The sequence below is a fragment of the Lithohypha guttulata genome, assembly GCF_036872675.1.
Source record: "Lithohypha guttulata strain CCFEE 5908 chromosome Unknown scaffold_3, whole genome shotgun sequence".
Classification (NCBI taxonomy): domain Eukaryota; kingdom Fungi; phylum Ascomycota; class Eurotiomycetes; order Chaetothyriales; family Trichomeriaceae; genus Lithohypha; species Lithohypha guttulata.
The window spans coordinates 234,952-251,403 of record NW_027042752.1 but is presented as its reverse complement, the minus strand read 5'-3'; the positions used below and the strand labels follow the sequence as shown (position 1 = coordinate 251,403).

Sequence of the window (16,452 nt, the reverse complement as noted above, 5' to 3'; positions counted from 1 at the left end):
ACGGCAGCAGCTGGACCTGATGCCCAGAACTGCCTGAAGTATTTAAAATAGTACACTTGTGTATCGCGATCCGCTAGATTGAAGGTTGTAGGTGTAGGTGCCATGGTTGAGTAAGGATGCGGTCTTGAGGTGCGCGGTTCGTTTCTATCGTGGGCAAGCGAGGAGTGGTGTTCTGCTGCATGGCTCATCCTCTGAGAAGAGGTCTAAACACTGTACCCTCCGCTCGTCGACAACCGCTCGATACCGTTCACTAGTTGCACCTCTGTCGCTCGCTGGCCACATATAAATCTTCCTGCTGCACCCTGCGGAAGCCTATGGAACGCAAGATAGCCTCTCAAGATATGAGCAGACTTCTACGCGTTCCACAAACTTCCATCTGCTCTTCCCTTCCCAAAGAGTCGAAACTTCACCTGGAACAAATAACCTTCACTTATCCCGATGATCCCTTTGAGGGTCTTCGCCGTCGCAGTCACGGGTTGTGTAGATTGGGAACTCAGAGGGTGTTACAAGTGAGGTAGACTGTGTCGCAGCAGCAGAGTCAGCTGTATTTACTGGCGCTAGGACGATGAATGAATTGTTGGGCCCGGGGAATTGTCGAGAGCTCAAGTTGACGTCAACATCGTCGTCGATACGAACACAATTTTCGAGACGTGGTTGGCGTCTTCAGACTACACGAAGGTCGAATATCACACAAGATTATAGCAGTAGGTCATACCAGACAGAACGTAACACGCAGAGCTACGGATTTGAGCCTGCCTCTCCATGGTGTTCCTCACACATGCCACAGTGCACTTTCGACAAGGGCAGTTGGTGGGGCGTCACTCTTGAGGCTAGCGTCCTGCTCTCTGATTGAGTGATGCTTGTGGCGTTCTCGGGTGCCCCATTCTCATTAGAAAGATAAAGACGATATCATTGGCTGAACTCTTCGCGACCAGCGTTCAGGGCATCTGAGAGAGGGGGAAATGTGGTCATCTTGCTACATTTCCAATACGCGCATTCTCGAATCCCTGTTACTGGTCGCTTGTGGTGTCGACAACCGATGCAGCCCGGAGAGCTACATAGCTGGCCAGGGTTCGCCTCAACGTTTGAAGTGGGAAGAGTCGAGCAGAGCCGCTATTGATGCCTGGTTTATATTGCCTGAGGCAGCTATGAAGTGCTACTGCCTGAAGACTTCCATTCGAAAAAGGCAGGTTTAGCATCTGGAGCCGAGGTTATTTGAGTCCGAGGGTCCTCCTCGTTTTGTTCGGTTGGACATCTCGTCGAGATATTGAATATATGCTACCTCTTGGGACGATCTTCAGTCGATATTTTACCAAGGCCGACAGAAAAATCTTCAGAAGTATACCACCGAACTAGTTCAAGCTCCTATACTCGCCATCATGCCTCGAAAAGCAGCACCTGCCTATGTGATAGGCGTTGGCATGACCAAGTTCATCAAGCCACGAGGAAAGGTCGACTATACAGAGCTGGGCTTCGAAGCTGGTGTAAAGGCTATGCTTGACGCGAAGATCAACTATGACGAAGTTGACCAAGGCGTTGCGTGCTACTGCGTGAGTTGCGACCATTCAGACGAGGGGTTTCAGCTGACAATGACATCCAGTATGGCGACTCTACCTGCGGTCAAGCAGTTTTCTACCAATTTGGCATGACCCAGATTCCTCTCTACAACGTGAACAACAACTGCAGTACTGGCTCGACTGGTTTACATATGGCCAGACAAGCCGTTGCATACGGTGCTGCAGACTGCGTGCTTGTAATCGGTTTCGAGAAGATGAACCCTGGCTCTCTACAAGCATACTTCAACGATCGAGTCAACCCAACCATGACCACAAACAAGATGATGAAAGAGACAAGAGGTGTTACAAACGCCCCAGGCGCTGCACAGCTATTCGGCAATGCTGGACGAGAGTATATGGAGAAGTTTGGCGCTACGGCGGACGACTTCGCTGAGATCGGGCGTGTTAACCACGAGCACTCAAAGCGAAACCCATATTCGCAATTTCAGCAAGAATATACGCTCGAAGAGGTCAAGAACTCGAGAATGATTCATGAGCCATTGACAATGTTGCAATGTTGCCCGACCTCGGATGGTGGTGCTGCCGTTGTCGTCTGCTCGCAAGAATTTTTGGACAGTCACCCCCAAGTCAAGGACCAAGCTGTACTGATCGCTGGTCAAGCTCTTGCTACTGATTCACCTGAGCTCTTTTCAAGGTCGGCTATGGATCTTGTTGGTTTCCAGATGTCGAAATATGCCGGCCAGATGGCGATGAAGGAAGCCAATATCACTCCAGCTGACGTGTCAGTTGTTGAGCTTCACGATTGTTTCTCGGCCAATGAGATGTGTGTCATCGATGCCCTTGGTCTGTCTGAGCCTGGCAAGGCACACGAGCTAGTACGAAATGGTGATATTACCTATAAGGGCAACAAATATATCGTCAACCCATCTGGCGGGCTGATCTCCAAAGGTCACCCGCTCGGTGCGACAGGTCTTGCGCAGTGCAGTGAGTTGATATGGCATCTTCGTGGAATGGCAAACAACCGAGCCAAAGCTGGTACCAAGTACTGCCTTCAGCACAATCTTGGTCTGGGTGGTGCTGTTGTGGTGACTGTCTATACAAGACCCGATGGCAAGGCTGCGCCGCAGTTATCCGATGCCGACGTAGGCAAAGCCAACGGGCTAGGATACAATCCAGCGACACAAGCCAAAGGCTTTACTGCCGAACAATGTGACAAGGTCAGGTCGAAGAAGAAGAGAAGTGATTGGGCTTTGCAGGACACACAACAAAAAGTACAGGCTAGGTTTTAGTTGTAACCTGAAGTATAAGTTTGTTCTAAAAAGGCAGTAAATGCTTCAAGTTGAGAAGACATGGCTCTCGCAGTTTTCATTGCTCGTCGCTTGGTCAAAACCGAACTTCGCAAACATACGTACCGCTAACCATTATCCACCCTCTCACTCGCACCTCATTTTGCTCTTGGTCTTTGTTGGCTTGCAACTCACAAGAACTTCTCTTAACGACCCGCTCATCTAAACGAACTGTTTACCTGGGGCGTCGACTTGCACAAAATTATGTCAATGCAATATGGGGAGGACGCCAGGTCATCATAATCTGGGGCTCAGGTTCTGAATCTTAATACTAGTCCCGAGCCGGAACAGGAGCGAACAGGACCAATACAATCACAGCCCCACATCTCCAGACAATATTCACATTGTGCTCGCGGACAGTGAGGGTTGGAAAAAGAACCAGAGCCTAAATTAACAAGCAACTCGCGGAGTATACGATCGCACGCGACAGTCAGTTTAAAAGTTGATGCTCAGTTTCAGTGTGTTTACCTGTCGCCTAATTTAGTTCATATGTAGTTCGTTCACTTCGTAAAGTCACCATTACACATCTCGTACTCATAATCGTAATATGCCTGAAATTCAGCATAGCAAATCTCAGAACCACCTTCCATCTGACGATTGTATTCAGCTTCCTCATCCGCAATCAACACTCTCTTGTAGCTGTATCCCTCCTTCTCAGCAGTTGCTTCAGCAGCATCGATCATCAGCTGATCTCTACACCCGGCTTCCATGACATCAAACAGCCAGGCAGCCTGGTCAACTGTCTCACCACAGCAAAGAAGACCATGGTTGCGGAGTATCAGACCCATATTCGTAGGGCCAAGGGCATCCGCAATGAGTTCACCTTCCTCCTCAGCCAGGACGACCCCTCCATAGGACTGGTAGACATCATGTCGCTTGTAAAACTTGCAAACATCCTGACTCACCATAGGCAGCGGCTTGGCAAAGGCACTATAGGCCCTCCCATGCGGCGTATGGCAATGACACGCAGCATGAACGTCTGGTCGTCTCTTATGAACAGCGGCATGGATCAGAAAACCAGCCGCGTTTGCCGGCCGAGTCTTCGCGCGTTGACTCGACTTATGCTCTTGCAGTCCTGGTAGTGTCTCAAAACCTGGTCCTCGATGGTTAGGTGGATGTAGCACTTCTCCTTCTAGACTCAACAAGATCATGTCCGATGCCCTGAGCAAACCAAAGTGAACACCGAGCGGGTTCGTCCAGAACGCATTATGATATTCTGGATCTCGGACTGAGATGTGTCCAGAGATGCCGAAGACGTAGTTTTGACGAGACCAGTGGCGGAAAACGCCGGCCATATGTTCTAGTTGCCATTGGCGTTGAGCCTGGAAGGAGACGAAAGTTGGGATAGAGGCTATGGTTATACCTGATCCGGCGGAAGCATGAGAGATTGCTGAGATTGGATCAATGTTTTTCATGCCATGGACATGTTTTGTCTCTTTTCTCTCCGTTACGGATTCATCGCCTTTGTCTGAGAGTGGAGGTGTGATGTTACCTCGGAGTGGTAGGGTTGAGGCCGAGACAATTCCTGTTGCGCTCATTTCGACGGTGCAGTAACGACAGAGCTAAATGATCAAGAACTTTGTGTGGCAGGGTTCTGATAACAGGTCAATGTTTTGAAAGAGATTTCAACTTGTTCCAACGTGAGCGACTCGACGAAGATGACATGCTCGGCACAGGGCGTGTCCGTCGATAGAGTCGAGGTCAAATCGGTCAAGCTGGAGATGTCCGACATATCTAGAGCTTGGAGACGCGCACGAACACGATAAGCATCATCTTCAGCATGAACGAAGCAGATTTGGGAAACGATACTGCTGTAGAGTCACAATCAACCCCAAGACTACTATCGATCTGAGCTTCAAGGAGGTCAGTACGGGGTGAAACGTATCGATTTTTGGAGGTGCAATGTTAGGCAAGAGATCTTTGGAAAGTCAGATATGAGCCGCGCGAGAAGCATACATTTCTACGTATGGTCTAAATGAAATGGCGCAATGTATGATTTTATCAAACCAAGTCAACCGAAAATGGTGTTAATTTGTTGATTGTGCAATCAAGCCCTGGAGCCGATCAACTTTGTGCCTGCCCAGGCAACAGAGGGGCGGCAATCACATCTTGATCGATCAGAATGAGCTCAATGATTAGACTTCTACAAACACGGTACCTCTGCCAACACGTCTATTTTTGACTTTTGAAGATACACATTTTATCAAGACAACTTAGAAGTTACAGAGTGGTCCCGAGACAGCCACCTCGACTGGATCAGAATAATCGTCTCCATCGTCGTCGTCGTGCTCCAGATACAACACTGCAGGAGGACTGTCGGGTTCAGGCCGTGGACTCAGGAGTACCAGGCTATCTGAAGACTCTGACCTCTCCGTCGTTGACGTCCACAGTCCTGATGGTCCTGATTCTGACGTCCTATCTGTTGATGACTGCGGAGTGAATTTTGCTGTATTGCTGTGGGTCGCAATGTCCTCGACAAGACTCAAATCAATGGTCGTGTGCATACCTTTCTCTTGTAACACCCAGTCTGGAACCCCAGTCAAAGCTGCAGCTGGACGTGTTCGATGCTGAAGAAGGTACTGTTGAGCCTGTGCAGGAGAGAAGGTGTCTGCCGGCACGGCCTCTGCAAATACATCAGCCCATTGAGGGACCGACAAGAGGTCGAAGAGCTTGCGCTCAGGTCGGACTGGTGTATAGAGGTTGATGAACAAATCGCGAAGCTGAGTCCGGCTTGCATACTCCAATTCGATCTTCACGTCGATTCGACCTGGCCGTACGAGAGCTGGATCAAGGACTTCCGGATGGTTGGAGGTCATAAACAGAAGATGTCCCTCAGGCGCTAGGAGACCATCGATAGCTTGCAGGAGCCCATCCAGTGTCACGCCAGATCTGGGCTTGGACTTTTTTGAGGTCTTTTTGAAAGACTTCTTTGCAGTCTTCTCTTCTTGCCGGACATTCCCTCTGCCTTTATTCTGCTGCCTCGGCGTCTTCATGACGGGTTCATCGTCCCAACCGTAGCCTGTGCTTGTGCTGGGATCGTCGTCGTCGTCGTCGTCGTCATCGTAGTCGCTGTAGAAACCATCATCGACCTCAAACTCGTGCTCTACACCGTCACCGTCGATCTCATGCTCGTCGTCCTGCTTGGCAGTTCCCTTTCCGCGGGATTTTATCATATCACCAGCACAATCAATATCCTCGAGCAGGACCAGATCACCTGGCTTCATAGATTTGAGGGGATCGAATAGTCGCTTGTCGTCAAGACCTTCCTGAGTTAATGCCAACTGATACACTTTCAGCTTAAAGGTGAATGCCACCGCTCGTATGAAAGACGTCTTACCAGTACCAGGTGGTCCATGAAGGAGATATCCTCTGCGGTACGGTACTCCCCTGTCAGCATACCACATCGAAGCACCGTCACTCAAGAACTCCTCAATATCTTGGATGACCTCATCCTTGAGATTATCTCGAAGAACGACGCTTGTAAGTGGGCGACCTTTGACCTCGCCCTGAAGCTCCCAGTACCACTCCTCCCCATACGTGTATGGCATGAAGATCTGAATTTGTGTCGCTTGCTTCTTCTGTACCGCGCTCCTGTTGATGTCCTCAATAAGTTTTTGGATAGTGTTTGGTGTGGAGTTCCAGCGCCAGATTGTGATGTCGCCATTGTCTCCTTTCGTATAGAAGAATCTGCGGCCCTCGTGTACAAAAGTCTGCCAATTCGAAGCTTCACCCTTGTAGAGCACCCCAGATCCATTGACAGTCCGAGTCGTGGTACCATCGTTCCAGGAGTTGTTATCGTGCAGTGATAGGTTGTTCTTAGCATCAATTCTGGATTGTGCTGTAACGTGCCTCTGATAACGAGAGATAGCCGAATCTTGATGGGCAATAAAATTAGCCACGTGTGTGTGCAGGGTACCTGACCTGGGAATCCTGACCGAGGCCAGCACGTAGGAGACCATGTAGTCCCATACCAAGCTTGCCCGCTGAGGCACGTACCATAAAAATGCCGTTAGTGCTGCAAACATGGTCAGCAACTTTCTCAGTCTCGGCCTCCGGCGAAGCCAAGCTATGATGAGCTGGTCAAACTGTTCAAAGAAGAGCTTCTGTAATGTCGCACGAGGGCTGGAGATTGCTGTTTGAATTTGCTCGTGGTTATCAGCAGATTCACTGTTATGGGTATCGTGTTCCGAGGAACCAAACATTTCGGAAAGACCACCTATCGAGTTGAAGAAGCGAGCATAAGGGTTTTGTCTGGGGCCGTTGGCGGCTCGCTGCTGGTGAGGTACTGGTGGCATATCTCTTGTGTGTTCTGTTTGTTGTAATCGTTCCTTTGGATTGGTGAATTGTTAGCAGTATAGCCAGTCGAAACATATATATAAATCTGCACACACACAGTGATCTGCACCATGCGGCTCAAGAATTTGCACTTTCATTGTTTGTTTTTGCGTATATCACCAGCATTATTGGTGACCCTGTTTCACTATCACAACCTGGCTTGGTCGCAACACTGCTTTGGCCTACCAAACGACATGTCTTCTCTGAGGTCAAGGGCAATCGGTGCGACGATTGTTCAGAACGACAAGAAAGTTATCTTCACATGTATGAACAGAAGTGTCGTCGTCTTGCCCAAAATACTGAAAGTCTCTGTCGAGGCTGCTGTAAAGCGCGTCGCTTGAAGCTGCACGAAGACAAGCCTGATACAATCGAGCAGCCACAGCTGTCAAGTCAAGTACAGCCATTCGAGGAATTGCCAACTTCGATGTTGTGAGTACCTATACAGAACAGGACAGCCAGAAGGCGCACTGATTTCGTTGTACGATATCACTCGGACAACGGAGAAGAAGTAGAAGAACCTGCAGCTCTAGGAGCCACGTCAAGCTTTATGAGGGATCCGAGTGTCATGTCGACAAATGATTGGTATATGAAGTAGTGACAAACAAGTATTGAGGTCCCTCCAAAGCATGGTTTGCTGCATACTGCATCACTTTTTATGCTCAACGAGCATCACTAAGTCGTTCACATATTCCAACATATTCCGACAATTCAGTTACAAAATCAGCCTTGCAACAATCCAGCCGTCACGCCGAGTAGCGCCATAGAAGCAAAGAAAAGCACTCCTGAATAGAACTCATCGCGCCAAGGCTCCTCAATATCTTCGTCATATGTGTCGACGTGTTGTGGATGGCATAGAGACCATCCACATCGAGGACAGGAAATTGCAGACATTCCGTCGCGATCGATGCGGTCGCTTTTGAAGAGCTCACCCAACTGATTGATCAGCCCAGGAACTCCATGTACCAGATTTTTAAACCCGTGCTCTAAACCAGTCCAACTTAGTCACCGGTTGGCAGTGCTTTCCCGGCCAATCATTGGATTATGTCCATCTTGGTACTTCGAGTCAGTCTCCAGTGTATCTGCTGGGCCGTCAAAGCGTGAGTATCTTCGTCGCTCGGTCTCGTTAGCAAAGCGTGCTTGGCCACTCTCGACCTCTTGACGAGTGATATCAAGCATTGTTGCTGGAAGACCCATCGAGGCGAGGAATCTCACACTGCGCGTGAACTCCAGGTCTTTCCTCTTGCTGTCCCATTTGAGTTCCTCAGCCATGATGTCAATGACACCTGGCAACGCCTCTAAGGCAGCTTGTGAGTTCAAGAATGCAAGTCGAGTTCGTCGAGCAAGGACATCAACAGCTGTTTGCGCCAACTCATGTCGAACTGCATATCTGACTTCACCATCGATGTAGGGATACAATGCAGAAATGCGCTTGCCCCTGACAGGGAATCTATCCTCGGTAGCAGCCCCGAGAGCGGCAACAGTCCAAGCTCGATCGCCATATGCTTCTGCGAGATGTTTAGCGACCTCAGTTTCGATGCCAAAATGCTGGATGAGGTTGATGAAGAGGGTTTTTGAGTAGCCATGAGCACCAGCAAGTCGAACTTGGTGAGTCTGGCATGTACCATCGAGGGGAGCTGCATCGTCGATCATCTCGGTGCCACTGATGTGTGCTCGCTCGGTGATAGCTTTGGTGGTGAGCCTGAACTGTTTGATAGCCTCATCAACTGCGTCCTCAGCCATCTGTCGGTAGGTAGTCCATTTACCACCTGCACATGTCAGAAGACCTGATGGAGACATGGAAACCAAGTGATTTCGAACAAGCGATTCGGTGTTTCTAGCGTTGGGATCTTTAACCAGTGGGCGGACACCGGACCAGGCAGCAAGTACGTCTCCTCGTCGAACGTTGATATCAGGAGCGAGATAGCCTTTGATTTCATTCAAAATCCAGTTGATCTCATCTTCACCGGGTTGAGGATCTTGCTTGATTTCGCAAGGAGTATCAGTTGTACCAGCGATAGTGTTGCCTTGCCAAGGCAGGAAGAAGATGACACGACCGTCTGAGGTTGAAGGATCGATCAAACCCATTTTCTGAGGACTGTAGTAACCAGGAAGGATGACATGGACACCTGAGCTAGGAGCGACAATTTCTTTAACGCTTTGGTCATCCAGCTTTCGGACGGCATCACAAAATGGACCAGTAGCATTGATAATGCCTTTGGCTCTGATTTCCACCGGAGCACTTGGTTTACCATTTCTTTCAGCGACGAGATCCTTGCAGACAGCACCGCAAAGCTTTCCCTCGGCGTTCTTCTTCAATTCAGTGACTTCCATATAGTTGACCATTGTAGCACCATAAAGGGCAGCAGTTGTGGCGATATTGATATTCATTCGGCTGTCGTTGTGAGCACCATCGTAGTAGACTAGAGCACCAATCAAGTTGTCCTTCTTGAGCATCGGAAATGCGTCGAGAGCCTTTGACCTTGTCATGAAGTAGCTCGTCTCGATACCTTCACTGCCGGCGAGAAAGTCGTAGAATTTTGTTCCAGCCCAAAAGTAAGGAGCCTGCCACCAATGCTGGAGGGGAATCATGATAGGCAACCAGTCAGACAGATGAGGAGCAGTGTCCAAGAAGTACTTGCGCTCACGCAGTGCTTCTTTGACCAGGGCATATTGATTGTAATCGAGATTCCAAACAGCTTTTTCTAGATACCTAACACCACCATGAACGAGTTTTGTGCTCTTGCTGGATGTACCGGAAGCGAAATCATCTCTTTCAACCAGAGCAACCTTTAAGCCTCGAGTAGCTGCATCTAGAGCGATGCCGGTACCTGTAGCACCACCACCGATGACGAGCAAATCGTACTCTTCACCAGCTCTCTGATCGACCTGTAAATCCTTGTTGTTTTCAACATCTGTGTCTGCGGTGGGTTTTGAGTCAACAGCTTTCTTTAATCTTGACCAGCTGTTTGATGCTTGCTGAGCAATCCCTGTTTCGGAAGCCTCGCCAATTAGACCGGCACTCTTTCTGAGGTCTGCAATTGCATCCTCTCGAGACTTGATAAGTGGGAACTGAGGAGCAATTATGTTCCCTTCGGCATCGGTCGGTATTGGAACAGCAGCACCTTGAGACCCAGGCACATCGATGGGCTTATAGACGATCCAGAAGGCGGCACCTCCTACCGCTGCGACTGCCGCACCACCATACAGTGTAGGCTTGACGAGACGTCGTAGCGAGTGACGCCAGGACATGATGCAGAATAGCAAACTAATAGGATAGAATTCGATTAGTGGCTAGCCATGAGCTAGAAGTTTGTGATGTAGAAAGAAGAGAAGCACACAACAACGGCGCGCTCGAGACTTTTCAATGCTCCTGACCAGAAATTCTAGTTTGATCCTCTCATAGAGGCGTTGAGAGCTTCTTTACTACCGGACCGAGCATTCCCTTCACGTGAAATCTCCGCAGCTTCTTGCCTTGGAAGGTTCGGGTTCAGAAAACCGAGCCAAGACCGAGCGTCGTTCTTGCCTTCTTCGGCTATTGGCACCCCGAAATTCAGCGACCCAAGTTTGCGGAGGCGACAAGGAACATAATTACTGCGACGGACTTGAGCCGCAATAACCCTGACCGAAAGCTATTGTGAGTGGTCATTGTGGCAGCTATGTATACAACTCTCATCTCACCAGCCTCACATTTCGGTCTTCCCATTGTTCATTTGGTCTTACATCTCACTGTCTAGATGCTCATATCTCCTCCCACCGTAGACGCCTCGGCTTTTACCACTACAGAAGGCCTTTTTCGGACATCTTGGCAAACACCTGACACGCATCCAGGTAAATCTCTGATCTCCGCATTTTCAGCTTGCCCTCCTCCTCCTTTAGCCAGGCCACCTGAATGGCTGGGATCACAATCAAATCTTTGTCTGGATCATCTCCTTTAACCAGGTACTTGATGGTGGCCGCCTGATACAGCTTATCTGGGCCCACAAAGTCAAAGTAGTTGATGTCGTGGTGCATTAAATCCAATGCTTTGAAGGCCTTGTCGAAGAACGCTTCAACTGATGCCTTACCATTGACTGGCAGGTTATTGGCGTAGCACATTTCGACATCCTGAGTGAAGAATTTATCAGCACAAAGCTTTGCATCGAGCGTAGCTGAGCTTTTGTGAAAGTCCAGCAGCCACTCTTCAAGAGCTTTCCGTGAAGTGAGGTTTGGGCTTAGCGTTGTCATATTTGTACTTGTTGTTATGGTTAATGACGGCAAGAGAAAAGGCTATGATTCAACTTATTACCAGAGGTTTGGATTCTGCTATCTACTTCAGGTACGTCGAACAATGCTGTGCTATTTCTCAGCACACCACTCGCTTAGCTAATCAACCCCGAACCCGCCGGCAGAAGCAGGCAACAACAGACATCGCGACTACTTAGCACTACTTCTGTTCAGGTTGTCACTTCCGTACATTTAATACACCGACAACTCACGCTTGCTAGCCGCAGAACTCAAGTGGTATGTATATCAAATGTGGAATTGAGCCGCCCACTGGCCTGATTGGGTTGCGGTTCTCCAAGGAGGTCATGTACATCCGTTGTATAGTGCAACGGTGATCCAGGCAAGACAAGAAGGTAGGTCTTGCGATTACTCCGATATTGCTGCATGTATCATGACCAACATTGGTGATCTTTCATGGTGCGACCTGAATGAGCCAGAATTGGTCGTGACTCTCGACTTGTAGTCTCATGTGCAAGATTGCAAACATTCAACATAGTCTTTAGTTTGGGACAATAACTTGACAGACACAATCGTGGCAGAGATCAAACTACAAATGTGTTTGCTGAATCAACGTGCCATGATTCACTTCAGGCGCACTGCAACTGTTCTTACTTTCTTAGTTATCACCCTCCACGACTCGTGGAAACCAACTTCGATCCGAATAACATGGACCAACAAGAAGTTTCAGGCCCAACCAATGTGCAAGGTACCGAGGAAGAGACAGACGTCGATGAACACCATAATCAGAATCAAGACCAACCCACCATGGCTTCCCAGTACATTGCGCTTCGCCATGAATTGCGAGAAAGTCTTGCCAAGCAGGAAATACTCACAAGAAACATTGTCGCTCATAACCAAGAGATCAACAGGATTGTCGCAGAGCACGAAGCGACTGCCATGAAGCTCATTGCTCAAAACTTGTTGAAAAGGTTGACCAGCCATGCCGCTGCGTGGTGCTTCAAAGTGCCCGTGGACACCACACAATTACCAGAATATCGAGACAAAATCAAAAACCCCATGGACCTTGGCACTATGAAGAAGAAACTGCAGGAAGGAGCTTACAAGCAACCAGAGGACTTCCTTAGTGATGCGAAGTTGATCTTCGACAACTGCAGAACCTTCAATCCTGCAGGTAACCAATGGTACAATGCCGCCAACGCACTCGAACAATTCACGTGGGAGGAAGTTAGGCGTGTTCCAGAATGGTCGCACCTCTTTGTATCCGAACATGAAGCCGAGCTGACTAGCGCAAAGAGGCGAAGTACTGGACCGAGTGCACTGGCTGCCAGGATTGAAGTGAATAGAAGAAATCAGAGAGACGCAAACTGGTGGTTTTCCAATCCCGATCGTGGCTCACATTTATTGGGCATGATTGGTGTGCATGCAAGCAATTTGATAAGAGCAGACGACGATCAACTTCACCAGTCGCAACCACGCCGGCAGAAGCAGAAAGAGGAACAAGCCAATGCCGTGACTGAGTCAAAAGCAGTAGGCGGAGACACTAAGGAAGATGCTGCTAACAAGCCAAGACCCCCATGAGATGAGTCAAGGTATAAAACCAAGTAACGAACCAAGTCAAGTACTTGTTCTCTCACAGATCACGTGCCTTGCACAAGTCGAACACCATTGCTTTCAATTGCTTTCTGCACCTATCAATTCAACAACAAATCCTTTTCTTTTTTTGTTTTCGTTTCATTTCATACTATCTCTATCTCAAATTCGTCATCTATACCGGCCGTTTCGACCTCACCCGCTCATCTCTATTTCTCACACTCCCATGCCGACTCTCACCACGCCTACTCTCACCATGTCTGCTTCCACCTCGCTGGCTCTCACCCCGTCTACCCTCCCCACCATATCGGCTCTCACCACCCCGGCCCTCTCGCGCTCGCTCTCGCTGTCTCGGCGGCGACCTATCCACAAAATACAACGTCTCCCTCAATCTGCCATCATAAAGGCTATCTCTATCATGAACCTGGCTACTTCTTCCACTACCTGTAGTCTCGGTTCTGCCAGTGCTCCGCGCTCGGGATACACGTGACGGTGCTTGTCGTGGTGCTGATCTTGCTGGTGGTGGTGGTGCTCGTTTTCTAGAGGAGGACAAAGAGGATGATGTTCGGTCGGATGTTGAGCGGGATCGGGAGCTACCACCACCACTTCTTGATGTCGTCGCCGGACGCTCTGTGGGTCTCTTCTGCCGCACAAAGTATTTGTTCCCGTGTTGGTCAACGGCGACGCGTTTGGGGGAACCGAGGAGGAGGTCTGTGAAGAACCCCATTTCTGATGATTTGTTTTGGTTTCGGTAATAAGGGTTTGATGATAATAAAGTGGAGGTGTGTGTCGAGGTTTCTTTGATAGTGGTTCTTTTGGTTGTGCTTGTGGTGTTGGTTGTGGTGTTGGTCAATTGGGCGTGAACTTCGTTCTCTTGGCCTCTCGGTTTTCTGATGTGGTACAAGATTCGATGCCATTGCTACGAGCTAAAACTCTCATCTAGTCTATGCGGGTCGGAAGGGCAGGAGGGCAAGGACTCGGGTCAGTTTTCGCTGCGCCGCATGTTCATAGTGTAGCTTGAGTGAAGTCAATCGGGGAGGAAAAGAGGGGCATTGATACGAGCATTGTGCAGGGCTTTGACTTGTGTTCTTTGTCTGCATTGTCTGAAAGTGCAGATTTGCCCTTGGTTCACTATTGTCACTTGGTGCACTCTTTTTGGTTGAGGCAGAGAGTGGGCTTAGAAAGGGAGTGAAATGTCGTGTTTGCACGCATTTCAGAAAGGGAGAGGCATTAGTAAATCACGATGTTGCAGAAGTCGTCATTGAAAATTGAGATTGCAAAATGCTGATAGAGAATCTTATAACTAGTATTGTATCGACGTTGTATCGACGTAGTAGTACAGGTTTGAAAATGTCCACTTATCCAACATCATCTATCAGTCTTCACCTTCAATGCGATCCCACAGTCTTGCTTCTGCCGTCGCCTTGTTCCGTCGAAACCGCTCTAGCCTAGCGGACCTAGTCGAGCCGGCCTCAGACTGCCAGGCATCTGCAGCATTCAAGGTCAGCTTTCCGTCAAATTGCTCGAACAGATCTCGCAGATTCGGTCCACGATCCTCGTTCTCTTTTGCTGTGCCCAATTCTGCTGATGCAGCAGCTGTGCCAGAACTGCTCGCAAGACTGTTAGAAGATCTGTATGCGTTTGGGTATCGCAATTCTCTAGCCTTCCCTTTGCCACGCATAGGTTCGGGAACGTCCTTTCTGTGACTGTTGACATTGGGAGGATATTGCCTCTGGAGCCGGTCACAGAGTTTGAGTAACTCCTTTTGCTTCGCCTTGAGCTTATCGGTTCTGCCATCAGTGACGATCTTTCTCGGAGCGTGTCTACCGCGTTGGCTTTTTGACAGAGCTTCACGTGGCGTTTCGAACGCTTCTGCCATTTTCTCATAAATGACAGCAGCAAGGCGATTGACTCTGCCTAATGAATCAGCTAGCAAGTCGATATTTCCTTGTTCACTGGCTGCAGCAGCCTTAAAAGTCGGCCCCTCAGTTACGTGTTCAAATTTATCTCGTAATTCTTCGTTGCGCTCAAGAACACGATTGATCTGCTCTTGTGCCTTAGATACAATGTCCAAGCGGGTTTTGCTGCTCTCCTTGTTCCGGGCGACTGAGAGCAGATAGCTTACTTCTCTGTCGTAGACGTTCTCCAGCTCTCCGTTCAAGTCTTCGAGCCCGTCTGTGAAATGATTGTAGAGTTCGAGCAGTTCAGTCGTAGCGCTTGCTGCTTCCGTTTTCTCTAATGGTATACGCAACTGAGGGGCGCGTAGCGTCTGCTCTGAATGTGTACTATCAGCCAGTACACGTTCCTTCTTGCTATTCGCTTGCTCTGGTACTGACGCTTCTGTATCAAGCGGTCTTTCTTGTTGCGAACGTTGCCGCCTGGACTGCGCTCTTTTCTTGTGACCTTCAGTATAAGTCTTTGCAGATTCTTTGTGGTGTTGTGTCTCCTGTATAGCTCTGGTAATCTTGCGCTGTAGAGCGGTAGCTCTGTCAAGAGTCCTCTCGAAGTTTTTCGTAAGGCCGTCCTTAGCTTTGATGGATCTTCTGAGCGTAGATGCCGAGGACGATTGAGATGCATCGTTCGCTTCGCGGCTCAAGCGTTTCACTTCCCAAACTATGTCATCCTCAATCTCGAGGTAAAGTGCAGTACCAGCGTCAAGTCCTTCGGATGACTCACTCATAGTCTCTATCAGCTGGAATGCGCGTGGAGAGTAGAATGTGGCAACATCCTCATCTATCTCCCTCAGCTGCTCACCAATATTCGAGTAGGTTGTGAGGAGGTTGGAAAGGGAGGACAGTGGTGGCTCAGTGTCAGCACCATGCATTGGCTTTTCCCGTGCGTTGGTTGACGCCGGCAAGCGACCACTTGAGGGTGGCTTACGTTTACTCTTCGACGATCGCTTCCTAGTCCAGGCCACAGGTTGGCCACCTTCGTATTCAATACCACGAGGCATCTTGGTGCGAGAAACTGATTTTCTTGAAGGGACACAAGAACGAGAAAGTCGTGATGGGAGGTCTCAAACAATGGCGCTCATGCGACTCGGTATTGACAGCTGAAGTGTTTTGGTTGCCCAGAGCGGAAAGGCGAACGTCGTTTACACATCTTCATATCACTAGGAGTTCCGACCATAGTGTGTATGGGGATAGAATGTTGTACAAAACTGCATTGAGCACTTAGTGACAACACCTGGACACACTTCGTGCAGAGATGACATCCTCGAGCCACAACAGACTGCGCAATCTCAGGAAGACTGCGAATCACCAAATTCGACTTGCCCACACATAGAATGCTCTGCTGCTGGTTGTGATGCTTGCTCAATGTAAAGACCAAGGAAGCAGGTACATGAGACTTCTTTTCAGGTTGCGGATTGGAGCCTCGCAAGACCATGAAGTGTGTAGTCTCGACAACGACAATACTGACCGACCGCAAAGGAAGAGCTA

The 16,452-nt window shown here is 49.1% G+C and overlaps 7 protein-coding genes across 7 annotated transcripts; 2 read left to right on the top strand and 5 right to left on the bottom strand.

Annotated features, from left to right (window-relative positions):
- Positions 1–1,379: 1,379 nt before the first annotated feature.
- On the top strand, positions 1,380–2,806 carry LTR64_003865 (uncharacterized protein; the record flags this gene model as incomplete). The annotated part of the gene is made up of 2 exons (XM_064898215.1): positions 1,380–1,550; positions 1,601–2,806. The coding sequence occupies 2 exons, from the start codon at positions 1,380–1,382 to the stop codon at positions 2,804–2,806; spliced, it is 1,377 nt and encodes a 458-aa protein (XP_064754172.1).
- Positions 2,807–3,363: 557 nt separating this feature from the next.
- LTR64_003864 (uncharacterized protein) lies at positions 3,364–4,158 on the bottom strand (the record flags this gene model as incomplete). The annotated part of the gene is made up of 2 exons (XM_064898214.1): positions 3,364–3,720; positions 3,769–4,158. The coding sequence occupies 2 exons, from the start codon at positions 4,156–4,158 to the stop codon at positions 3,364–3,366; spliced, it is 747 nt and encodes a 248-aa protein (XP_064754171.1).
- Positions 4,159–5,076: 918 nt separating this feature from the next.
- On the bottom strand, positions 5,077–7,158 carry LTR64_003863 (uncharacterized protein; the record flags this gene model as incomplete). Its single annotated transcript, XM_064898213.1, has 2 exons — positions 5,077–6,691; positions 6,785–7,158. The coding sequence occupies 2 exons, from the start codon at positions 7,156–7,158 to the stop codon at positions 5,077–5,079; spliced, it is 1,989 nt and encodes a 662-aa protein (XP_064754170.1).
- A 1,042-nt stretch (positions 7,159–8,200) lies between these two features.
- GUT2 (mitochondrial glycerol-3-phosphate dehydrogenase) lies at positions 8,201–10,447 on the bottom strand (the record flags this gene model as incomplete). Its single annotated transcript, XM_064898212.1, has 1 exon — positions 8,201–10,447. The coding sequence occupies one exon, from the start codon at positions 10,445–10,447 to the stop codon at positions 8,201–8,203; it is 2,247 nt and encodes a 748-aa protein (XP_064754169.1).
- Positions 10,448–10,975: 528 nt separating this feature from the next.
- On the bottom strand, positions 10,976–11,422 carry LTR64_003861 (uncharacterized protein; the record flags this gene model as incomplete). Its single annotated transcript, XM_064898211.1, is given in 2 exon segments — positions 10,976–11,250; positions 11,263–11,422. 2 exon segments carry the CDS (start codon positions 11,420–11,422, stop codon positions 10,976–10,978), a joined length of 435 nt encoding a protein of 144 aa, XP_064754168.1.
- Positions 11,423–12,127: 705 nt separating this feature from the next.
- Positions 12,128–13,000, top strand: LTR64_003860 (uncharacterized protein; the record flags this gene model as incomplete). Its single annotated transcript, XM_064898210.1, has 1 exon — positions 12,128–13,000. One exon carries the CDS (start codon positions 12,128–12,130, stop codon positions 12,998–13,000), a length of 873 nt encoding a protein of 290 aa, XP_064754167.1.
- Positions 13,001–14,387: 1,387 nt separating this feature from the next.
- Positions 14,388–15,965, bottom strand: LTR64_003859 (uncharacterized protein; the record flags this gene model as incomplete). The annotated part of the gene is made up of 1 exon (XM_064898209.1): positions 14,388–15,965. One exon carries the CDS (start codon positions 15,963–15,965, stop codon positions 14,388–14,390), a length of 1,578 nt encoding a protein of 525 aa, XP_064754166.1.
- Positions 15,966–16,452: the final 487 nt, after the last annotated feature.